We start from the raw sequence: 12,009 nt of genomic DNA, 5'->3' as shown, positions 1-12,009 counted from the left end.
GAGTAATAAGGGTTCATACGTCGTTCGTTCTAAGCAAACGCTTCATTTTTAACAACGGCAATTTAAGACCAGACTTTTTATCATCGTGTCTGTGCAGTGTAAATCGCGCGAACGTTTATTCCAATTTTGTCTAGTCCCGAAACGCGTCGAGCAGTTTATTATTTTAGAGCAAACCCCTTCCTCCCGCAACTCTCTTTCCCTATCTTGTTCACCCTTCTTTTGAGTCATGCTCTCTCTCTCTTCTTGCAGGTTCCTCTTTTCTCGTGAACGCTTCGATATGAAACCGTCTTGACATAAATAATGCGGTCTTCCAGATTCTTTGGAAACCTGCTTTGAAAATACATGTTTACAACAGTTTGTGGTGAGCATTAAGCATTTATCGTTCAATTAATGTTCCAAACAATTTTGTAAATATTTTAACTAAAAATCCCCCTTGTAATTCTTCGTTTACATATATTCTGGAGTACCTATCTATCGATTACGGTTCAATTAACGATCTATTTGCAACTTGTAATTAGGTTAAGTGCAGGCGGGCTTATAGAGTCAAGTGTACAGTCATAGTGATTGGTATAGAAAGTATACTTAGATGTCTTTAACTGGAAATCAGGGATGATTGTTATAGATTTTTACAATTAGATTTCTTTGTAGTTGATCTAAATTCTATTCATAATCATTCGTTTCGAAGCTGTCTTCTGAGAGCGGGAAATAAACAGAGATAAATCAAAAACATACTATTGTTTTCAATAGTGTTTCTATTGTGTTCAAAAACATACCACGGTACAATAGTGGCGCCGTGCAGCGGGTACAGCGAAAACCGCGCGCGATTTAAATCATATATTTCAAAACCTCACGAATCTTTTTTACAAATCATTCTAAATTTCAAGGATCATATCTCTATTGTTTCCAATATCCTAAACCTTTCGTCTATTTCTTTCTCGTTTGGATTATAACAGCATAACTTACTTTATAAATTGAAGGTAATTCCAATTCTAACTATTTGTTTTATGCAGTTTTGACAACCCTCAACACCGGGACCGGTCAACATTTATTTTTCAATCGGATGACGAAAATCGAACGTCGTGGGAACCTCAACAGTTACTGTAAGTGAAGTAATTAAATTTTGCATGTATACTGTTGAACATTATTCTGCTAGACTTTTGTTACGATGATGATAAAATAAGGGTGCATGTCCGACTGATTGCAAGCTGCGGAGCTGATGATCTAGCTCGAAAAAATATCGCAGAAACACAGGCTCGACGAAGCGCAGCGGATAGCCTGTCAACGGCGTCATTGAGTGACTCCTCTTGCACCTCGTGCATATTCGTCGTCTGGTTTATGTGCATTCCAGACAACTCGCGCCAGAAGTGGCTCTTTTCGTACAAATTTAGTATCTGGATCACATGGTCTTGATCAGACCCGACAAAAATACTACAACAAACATAAATTAATACAAAAGTAAATAACAGGATGAATGAAGAGAAATTCTTCGATCCCGCTGCGAGATCTAGCATGTCGGTCGTGTGTTGCGCAGTCAATCCAAACGTGAAATTAATGTCGATGATGGATCTGCTTCGTGTAAGCCGACACCACATGCGATCTGCCACCTCGCGTACCATGCTCTAATTTATTAGATAAGCAATCGTGCCGCGTTTGATTCCGTGAACCGATTCGGAGACATTATCGGTAGATACCGCGACACCGAGAAGATTTGGACAAAGGTTCGATTATTCGAGAGGTAACGGAACGTCATTCGCAACTGAAATTTAATTCAACAATATAAACGCAATGTGCATCCGGCATGCCAGTTATTATCATTAATCCTTCGACGGCTGTTCTTGAGTTTATTTTGACCGGGAATTAAACTAACTGAATAGCTGTTTCATTGAGGATATCGGGAAGACTAGTGTGTCTACACGAGATATCATCAAAAGTAAATTTTTAGAAATTATTAATTAGAGCTGTAGACGGTCCTAAGCATTGCCAATTATATAGCTGTAAAAATCGCCCGTTGTCCGAGGGTTAAGAATATTACTCCTGCTTATAAGTAGACTGCGGATTTTATGCATTTATGATAAAAATGAGCAGGTCTAATTTCTGACAGTAAACAAATTTGGAGAATTCAAATATACTGCTTATTAGTTTTAACCTATTAAACATATTCAACAAGAAATTAAATATTCATTTCACCCTAGCTTGATGTAATTTAGGTAGGAAGTTTTTATTTTGCATAAAGATCCGTAGTCTACTTACAAGTATCACGCAGAGGACAGACTTCGATCTGGATCGAGTGTCGTCGGCTATTTCGAGACGTGACGGAACCAATTATTGGGTCGGCATTTCCGCGAGAAGGTGCGACACGTGTTTTATAGTAAGTATAGTGGTCCCTCGGAAAAGGAGCCGACATTATTTGAACACGTGATCGGGAAGAACGGCCGAAGGAACTCCATATTACTCAAATAAGAGTGTCCCGACCGCCGTGTACATTTTTATGGCTGAGACCCGGCAACAAGCTGTTCCAATAGAAAATCTGTGGCACGCTAACCCGGTAGCCATCGTCGTGACGACCGTATTATCTTCTTTACAACCTCCTGCCGGAGGATCTAGAGCTGCCGGTGTCCAGGAGCCTCTATTTTATTTCCTTTTTTCGAGCGCATGAGAAAAAAAACCTGGAAGGACCGAGAATATACATGTACTGTCTTTGGGCTCGTAAAGGAACGAACTCATTCAAAATATTTGAGACGAGGCTTCGGTAAAAATTCAGACCGGAATTTTTCAGTTCGAATTCTATGAGAGTGAATAAAGGCTGGATAATGTGAATACTATTAAAGCAATAAGGGTCCACTCGTTTTTTTTAGCAAAGAACGTTTTAATGCTACAGTATCTACTTCGCGGCGACTTAAATTAATAACATCCATAGTTCGCTATAAATATAAATAAAAGATATCGTCTCTTCCCAATTCGCTTTTATACAACTTATACATAATACACGCGTTCTTTTATATAGCAGAGATCGGTTCGCGATTAGCTAATTATACAGCAGCATTTTCCCGCGAGGAACACATTTTTCATCATTGTTATTCCTTGACAACATTCATTATCGTCCAGTAACTATGTAACTTCTCTCTATTTTCTCGTCGTACGAGAGGCCTGTAACTCTCCTTCCATAGCTCTCTGCTCTGTTCTCGAATTCGCGGACGGGATTTTATCAGGAACGAACCCAACGATTTCTAAAACGACAACTACCCTTTCGCACTGACCAGTGTCCTTCCACTGAAATCCTCGCGAAAATAAAAAAAAAACGCTGGTGTATGGTTAGCAGGTTTGAGTTTCTAGCTGACGAATACTGGTTGGACTGCTTTCATCGCACTATTCCTCGAAAGTCCGACATTAGCTTTCAGCGTAGTACGTTGCGTCCTTCCGGTTTCGCACACCGACACAAGTATTCACATAGAGTGCTTGATCGGATCGTAGTACATCGCCGACGAAGGTGTCGTCGTCCCGTGATGAATGTTCGAGGTAACCGAGCCGGGTATGTTCGATATGCTCAAACCGCCGATGTTGCTTAGGTTCAGCGATCCTAGAGAGCCTAACGAGCTCAGAGTGACCGATCCCGCAGGGTGGCAGAAGTAGGATGGTTTCCGGTCGATCAGCCCGCCTCCGGAGCTGGTCGAATTCGAATTTGGACATTCCATCTTCAGTCCTGGAACAGAACGAAATACACACGATTAGCTTTAAACAGTGTGGATTAATTCGACGAGTTTCTTATTTCGAGGAGGATTGATTTACAGAGATTGTATGCATTTTTGAGAGAAATGAGCAAGAGTTCAAAACTCCACGAAATGATTAAAGAACGCTGACTGCTGGAACAAGTACCCTACTCTAGTGATTTTATAATCGTCAGGATGGGGAAACCAAATTCTTGCCAAACGTTTCTACAGTTGCACTCTCGGCGAGCGCGTCTCTGTACCGAGGAGATTCTACTTGACGCGAAGAGTAGCCGGATTCAAGTAGCTCGTCCTTGAACTGGTAAATTTTTCTGTAATTTCACCGTGGACCACACGCACGGACGCGACCCCGGGGAAAAGAGGAGAAAAAGCAAGAGTATCTCACGAGATACGAAATCGGTCCTTGTATAGGTACGATAAATCTGAAACTCCGGCAGCTCTCTCGAGCAGTTTCTTCCTCAAGTGACCACTTCACTCGTGTCTCGACGCCGTCCGACTCTCTTACTCTCTTTCTGTCTGCTTCTGCTCGCTCCAATTCGTTATTCCGTAGCATGTTGCCCGGCGACCGATCGCTCCGGATTCCTAACGATGTTCGAACATTGTTCGATAAAAATCGTGCGCCGCAGGAGAACGATTTCGGCCCGCGTACAGTATAAATATTTCTAACGTCGCTAAATAGGCACTCTGTCCGAAGATTCGATTCAACGATTCCGGACCGGAATGAATGAAACGAGAAGTCGAAGCTCGACGGTTCGAGGTACAGAGAGCTACTGTACGTTCCGGTATTAAATGGAGCACAGAATGTGGCTCGCTCCGTGCACTAGCAAGATTTCTCGTAAAAATATACGCTTTCTCGCGAATTCTTTCTCTACAAATACAAAAAATATACGATTTCCGTGCGTCGTCAGGATAGAAGGAGAGCCGCTCTCGTTGCAAGTACAATCTCTCGCAATTCCACCTCGATACACGATGCGTTCGACATGGGAATAAACTTTGACACCCACGCACCCTTCCATCCACCCTCTCCTCTCTCTCTCTCTCCCTCTGACACTCCTTTTCCGGCTCTCTTCACCGGTTTCAGTCAGCAAAGTGTAAACGAGATCAATCTGCAGGCGCCTCCTCGGTAGGCACCGGATTTTCCTCTTTCTCTTTTTCTATACAGGTCCCGGGATGTATTTCTGGAGCGATCGCTCTACTCGCGACTATGGCATCGTTGTTGGCGCGTACGATATTCGTTCTGTCTTACCGTGCTCTTCTCCGTTCTTTCACCGTCGAGACGGTTTCTCGACCGGTGCCCGACGAACGTTCGAACAAGAAACAGAGACGAACTGGAGGAGAGGACAGAGAGAAAGAGAGAAAAAAAATTTCCGCGAGCAGCTCATCGCTCGAGAAACTTCTGGATCGGTTGGCAGGGGTGTGCAGACGCCAGGGAGAGATTTTGACTGACGGCACTGCCATTCAGACCACACACGACGCCGTTTTCAGACAGTCGTTGCACACTTGCCCCTCGATCCGGTCGAAATCATTCTCGTTAGGTGCTGCTCGACTGATCTATCATCGACAAGCCAACAGCCCCGTCGCGAAAAGCTTCTTCCGGAAGAAATCCGACCGGATTTCTCAACCCTTAAATGGACCTTCAAAATGTACTTTAAAAAAGCAATCGTTGAATTAAATGTAGCGAGATAGTAAATCCATCATTTCTTTTATCAAAACATTAAATAATTTAATAGATGTCTAGTAGAAATAAAGCATCTAATTATTCAGTTTCACAAATTGCTAGTTTGCCGATAAATAATTCGGACTATGATCTCTGTTGCCACGAAGTTACCCCGGATCCGTGGATCCACGGATCGAGGCTGGTACCGCGGAGAGGTTTAATAAACGAACGGGCTTAATGTTTGAGATGGCACGGTCGATGTACTTAGATTAAAGAACCAACTTGTTTACGCCACTTGTAAATGTTTACGCGATAAGCGATTCGAGACCTCACTTACTAGCACGCGACTAACGGTAACCGATACAAAAAAAACGTGTATTTTCGTTCCTCTCGATCATTTGTTTACCGCCACGGCGATCGTACTAGGTTATTGCATTCATGGATCCGGTTCATTCATAAATGAGGTTCTGCGTTATGATCTGTAGATGATGTTTTCGCGTTCAGAACTGATTTGGTGATGTTGTGATTTTTAGACTGTGGATTTTTAGAATATGTAGGTTGAAAATAATGCAACGTATTATGTTTTAATTTTTGTGTTGCAAGGTAATCACGATTAGACTGCGGGTTTTATGCATTCGTGACGAAAATGAGTCGAAGCACAAAACAGTTAAAGAACCTGAAGAATGAAAAGATACTGTTGCACAGAGTTGGGCAAACATTTTATTTAAATAAAAATGTTTGCCCAACTCTGATGTTGCATGATTATATTCTTCAGGTTCTTTCAACTGTTTTGTACTTCAACTCATTTTTGTCATAAATGCATGAAATCCGCAGTCTAATCGTAATTTCCTTACGACAACAATTAAAGATAATATGTTGCATTATTTTCAACTTACATATTCTAGAAATCCGCAGTCTAATAATCTAATAAAACAATAAATCTAATAAAGATACTGTTGTTTGATTACATTCTTCAGGTTCTTTAACTGTTTTGTACTTCGACTCATTTTCGTCATAAATGCAAGAAATCCGCAGTCTAATTGTGATTGCTTTATCACAAAAATTAAAGATAATATGTTGCATTATTTTCAACTTATATATCCTAGAAATCCGCAGTGTCTAATAATCACAATATCACTGGAGATACTGTTGCATGATTTCACTAAAATTATTAAGAGAAGAAATGAACTTCTGTTTAACCCTCGTTTCTTGCAATCGATAATTCTCATTTTCCTTAAAGATCCGCGGTCTAATCACGCTAGTCCGAAAGAAATAAAAAAAGAAGATAATTTAAATAGCTAGGAGAAAAGTGTGAAAAGGATTCGAAGTTCTCTCTAGATAAATTATTCGAAAACGATGTCGTCGGACAATGTTGAGTAGACGTTTAACGAGCGTTTAATTGCCGCCCCGTGGAAACGAGGGTCGCCACGCTAAATTAATCTGATGGGGAACGCGTCGGTGTTTCGTGTCACGGCGTGTTACACGTGTTCGTTTACCAGTTACGAATTACGACTTCTCGCATGGGGTGTGACAGGAATGTCACCCCGACTAATAGGTTCTGTCAACCATAGTGATTTCGTGTCTGTCGTCTTGCGCAAAGAGTACTTTCTCGATGCAGATGCGAAAGGGTTCTGTATTTATCTCGATGAGAAATGGCTGAATATGCATAGCTGGTACTAGAATTTCATAACGTTGAACCATAATTGAACGATACACCTTTTTGGCGAATTGGACGAATGAAATTGATCAGAGTCGTCATTATCGTACTCGAGCAACGAGTTTAGTAAAATATTTTGCAAATTCAAATATAATTGATACAGGATAATGGAGGAAGAATAGAGGTTTTAGTTGAAAGAATTTCAGAACGAGGTAGGATCTTGTGAATGCGAAGTCGAGACACTTTGTGAACCGACAGTTTCGGTATCCGGCGCCCCGGCGCTCGTAAACCGTCTCCGGTTTTCCAGATGGCCCTCGACCGTCATGAATTGTCATTGTTGCCCTCGGCATCTCGACGTGGACTCGTGAATCGCGGCGACAGACGAACGTCTGCGAAGTCTGCGAAAGTCTGTTCTCGCTAACGAGACGTCCGACTGCTGTTCGAGCGATGTTCCCAATAATTCTCGCATCGATCGATTCAATCGGGAAAATTGATTGAAGCAAATTTCAAGGATACTACAAAACAAGCTTCATTCTCATTATCCGAGATTTCAGTCGTGCAAAGAATTCACGAAAGTTGAACATCAGAAATTGATTAGATCTATTTTGTCTCGAACAGTCATTTCCGGAGCGGAATCGACGGTACTAAAATTGAACTTAACCTTTTCGATTATTCACCGAAACGCTGCGGCTTAATTGCGTCCTCATTTCCGCGAAGAACGGTGTGAAATGTTAATTTCTCAATTTACATATTCTTGTTCCACCCTTACGTTACACATACAATTCAGGATAGAATCTACACAAACTAATTCTAATCTTTAATTCCCTGTACGGTTATTTTACAGTTTCAGTGATAAGAACTTTTATTGTAGTTCGTAATATTCTAAAATAGGAGAAAGTATGTATCTATTGTACACCTACATGTTCTCCAATAAATATACATTAACAAAACCAAAATAGAATTTCACCTCGGTTTAAAGGAGACTAATAACTAGACTGCGGATCTTTATGCAAAATAAAAAATGTTCACATTGATTGCTAGACGCAGAACTCAAAACGAACAATTTTTCTTGTCTTAATTATCGTATTAAACTGAAACTAAATACACTGATGTCCTTAAATCGTTTTAATACGACCAGTGCTTTAAATTGCACGTACTCATTTTCATCATAAATGCATAAAATCCGCAGTTTACTAATAACACACATATTTATCAGATTCTGTTCAGAATCTTCATCACGATTCCGACACGATATTGTAGTAGGGCAAGGGGTTAAAAGTGCACGAACAAGTGAGACAGAGAACGAGAGTTCCGGCACCGATGGCATCCCTACGTTATTACAACATAATAGATCATGGGCTGAACTCTAGTGTCGCCTAAATGAACCCATTGACGACGCCGCGAGAACAATTCAAAGACAGGTAGATACAGGGTGTACTCACCATTGTCTGTCACAGGTGTCTGGCAACCGCTATGCGAGGAGCTGACATTCCCCGCGGGGCTACTGTTCCCTGTTTCCGGGATCCCCTGAATGGCAGCATTGACATTTCCGCCAGCATTGTTGACCCCGAGCCCGTAAGCTACGTAATAGTCCTGTCCAGGTGTCTGAGAAGCTGCCACGGACTGGCACTTGTAGGCCATCATGGCCTCGTTGTCCTTGTACACCGAGTCCGAATGATGCTGTTGGTGATCCTTCGCGGAGAATCCTTCCGTAGGCCTGTAAGCCAGCTGATCCTGGCTTCTAGGATAACCGGGTTCGCTCTTAAAAGCGACGATCTCTCCGTTCCTGTACAACGGTTCGCCGGTCTTGTAGGTGACTTCCGTCGTCTTGTAGGTCACTTCGGCAATGGGCGGCGTTTTGTAGCTAGCCTCAGGGTAGGCCCAGTCTGCGGAGACTGCGGATCCAGGAGCGTACATCGCGTACTCCTGGTAATTCTGGTACTGATTCTGGTAGCCGTTCGCATAGTCCATGCTGGTGGGTGCCATGTTCTCGTAACCAGGTGCCTGGACGCTCATCGGTCCACTTCCGGAGAAGTACTGAGGGTATTGAGGTTTCAGAGCCTGGCACTTGCGACGGAAACCTCGCGGACGTCGCCGGAAGCCTCCTTCCTCGAACATGTACTCTGTCGACGGGTCGATCGTCCAATAATGTCCTTTACCTGGTCTGCCCAGCCCCTTCGGCAGCTTGATGAAGCACTCGTTCAGGCTGAGGTTGTGGCGCACCGAATTCTTCCAGCCTTGATAAGCGCCTCGGAAGAACGGGAACCGTTGCTGAAGAAAGGTGTAGATCTCCGAGAGGGTCAGCCTCTTGCCGGGACTCGACTGGATCGCCATCACGATCAGCGCGATGTAGGAGTAAGGCGGCTTCTCCTGGCGACGCGCGCCAGGCTTCCTCGGCAGCTCCGTGCTCGAAGGATTACAGATCAGCGAGTCCAGGCTCTGGTCCTGACTCAAACCGCTGCTGATCGCTAGACTGCTCCTCGGTAGCACCGTAGAGGAATTCGGGTGGGACAACGGGGATTGATCCTGCAGGTGCAACGCTGCGTCCGACTCGTTCTTCATGATGATCCTCGCGTTCTCGGCGGCGCGAGGTGTCGACGGGACTATCACTGTCTGGTCCATGAAGTCTAATCCCTGGTCACGCTGCCATAGGCATTCTCGGATGTTTTCCACTTCACCAATTCTTTCAACTGAAACGTTCACGAGACCCGGCGAAGTCGTCCGTTCAATCTCACCGGTCAGTCAATGAATTCTGTCACTGATATCCAAACTAAGAAACGTAGATTATTCACGGTTGTGTAACTACTCGGCGCGTGTTTATCGAGGACTCGCGTGGCGGCCACGCGTTTTCTCTGCGATCACAATGACGAGGAAGCGGCGGTCGTTATTTACGTGTGCCCGGTGTAAATTGTTTGCACGGGGCCGCACGGTGGGGTCAATTATTTAGACTCGGCGCTGGACCGTGCGCTGTGATGCGACGCTAAGTGTTTTCGGATGACTGGACCCACGGATCTGCTCCGAACGCGGTGGAAGCTTGGCGCGTCGCGATGACGCGCGTTCCATCGTCACCACGCAGCCTCGTCCATGGTAGGCGTGATCAAACGATGGGCGGTTACCGACTCACCCATTGGCCCGCGTCTCGTCAACGAGACTCCAATTCACAGACACCGCCAATGAGGACCATATGCTGCGCCACCGTCACGCCTGGCTAAGGACTGCCAGGACGAGAATGAGGACAAGAGACGAACGATGATAAAGATTGCATAACTCTTCTTCGTTCTCATTGTTACGGAATCTACGGGATCGGTTTTCGGACCGCGCTCATTCAATTCGAACAATCGATTGAGACGTTTCATGGTTTACCACGCGATCGCGTTCTTCCTCTTCAGCTTTCTTATACCGAAGGACGATTCCACTCTCAGATTGATTGAACGAATTTCAACGACGTGTTTATTGCATCTAAATTCTTTTTATTCATGTTGCAGTTCATACATTCGTTTTTCTTTTTATTTTGACCACACAATTTTAGAAATGGCCCTTTTACATGTCTCGAACTTTTAGTTTCGGAGCGATCACTTGCTCAATTCGTTCCATTCGAACATTTCAAGCATAGTTTATTTCAGTTTAGGTAGAGACATTCTTCACAACAGAATGTTATCGCACATGTTATTCGATTAGATGAGATAGAAAACATATTTACGAGAATCTCAATTCGCTCACTTTAAATTTATCACTTAATTTCTCGGTATCTCACGGCGCTAATCCGAAGCATAGTAGCTCCTTGCCAATCGAATCTACAGGTTCGAACACTGCGTTCTGTGTTATAATTTAAACAGATCGTCTGCACAGACCACTCCATTTTATTATAGAACACATTCGCCCGGCGATCGCAGCATCTTTGGAACCGATTACCCGCGAGCTAATCAATTTCACAATTTCGGTATACTTGCCAGTTCGACGACTATGAAAAAGCTGCCACAACCGATTGGTCCACCTGTCGGCCAACGAGATGCTGAACTCATGCTCCGCCCGAGTACAGAACCGCCTCCCTTTCCGTTCTTGTACGTTGAATTTCCGCAGCATCATCGATTATCCAGAAATTAATCCCAATTATCGGGAAGTTTTGACTCACGGTACCAGCTTCTTGCCGAGCATCACTCGCACCAAGTATACTTCCATGAATCATGCATTCTTCGAATATTTAAGCCTTCGCGCGTATTTATTTTTACGGAGGAAAGGTATTTTTTTGAATTCAACCCCTTCGGTCATGCGATCGCGCGACGTCATTGAATATTTGTTTTCGGAGACTCCGCTCGGCGATTTACTATATTTAACCGAACGCTTAGCTGCGGTACAAATATGCGAAACTGTTAAAAGTTATACTGTTCTGTTGTTTATTCTGTTATTTTTTTAATTCGAAACAACCGAAAAGCCTAAGATTTAAATGTTGGGGGTTAATTAAAGAGTCAGTGGATTTGGTTGTCCGATACAAAAATTCGAAATTATTTTAAAAATAAAGACGCGAGTGGTGTGTTAAGTATTGTTACGTTAATTACGGACTTACCAGCGTTACCGACTGAATAAACAGATTTCTGTTCCGTACGAATAAATTAGAAAGTGTTTACCTTGCACAAAGATCCGTAGCTACAATTCCCGAAGGGTGACGTTATTTTTTCTACGAATTTTCTCGGTCCTCTTATCGCAGTGCTGGCCGTCATCAAGGTTCGCCCGTAACCAATCTGTCGTCAATTGGTTCGTTGATCACAAGTCGATCGGGGCGAAATGTTTATGCGCCTAAGCACGTGACAGAGTGTCGATTTACCAGGCCTGAAAGAATAGGGACCAAAGCTTATCGAGAGGCCCGGCTGTATCACGATCGCCGAAAGATCCGATGCATGCCCCCCGACGTTTCTGCTCCTGAGACGTTCTCGGAAGAAATTTAGATAAGTCCTTTAGGCGATAGAACAACA

The 12,009-nt window shown here is 43.5% G+C and overlaps 1 protein-coding gene across 1 annotated transcript; it reads right to left on the bottom strand.

Moving 5' to 3' along the window:
* Nucleotides 1-2,216: 2,216 nt before the first annotated feature.
* LOC143212375 (uncharacterized) lies at nucleotides 2,217-10,907 on the bottom strand. Its single transcript, XM_076431119.1, has 2 exons — nucleotides 8,482-10,907; nucleotides 2,217-3,700 (listed from the first exon to the last, which is right to left on the bottom strand). Exons 1-2 carry the CDS (start codon nucleotides 9,659-9,661, stop codon nucleotides 3,444-3,446), a joined length of 1,437 nt encoding a protein of 478 aa, XP_076287234.1. The 5' UTR covers nucleotides 9,662-10,907; the 3' UTR covers nucleotides 2,217-3,443.
* Nucleotides 10,908-12,009: the final 1,102 nt, after the last annotated feature.

This window comes from Lasioglossum baleicum, chromosome 9 (genome assembly GCF_051020765.1).
Source record: "Lasioglossum baleicum chromosome 9, iyLasBale1, whole genome shotgun sequence".
NCBI classification, from domain to species: domain Eukaryota; kingdom Metazoa; phylum Arthropoda; class Insecta; order Hymenoptera; family Halictidae; genus Lasioglossum; species Lasioglossum baleicum.
This window is presented reverse-complemented; position numbering and strand designations above follow the sequence as displayed.

Excerpts from the sequence above, each read along its gene's own strand:
- LOC143212375 (XM_076431119.1), bottom strand. The coding sequence starts at position 9,661 with ATGGACCAGACAGTGATAGTCCCGTCGACACCTCGCGCCGCCGAGAAC. Across the intron at positions 3,701-8,481 it reads GACACCTGTGACAGACAATG|GACTGAAGATGGAATGTCCA; the intron begins GTGAGTACACCC and ends GTTCTGTTCCAG.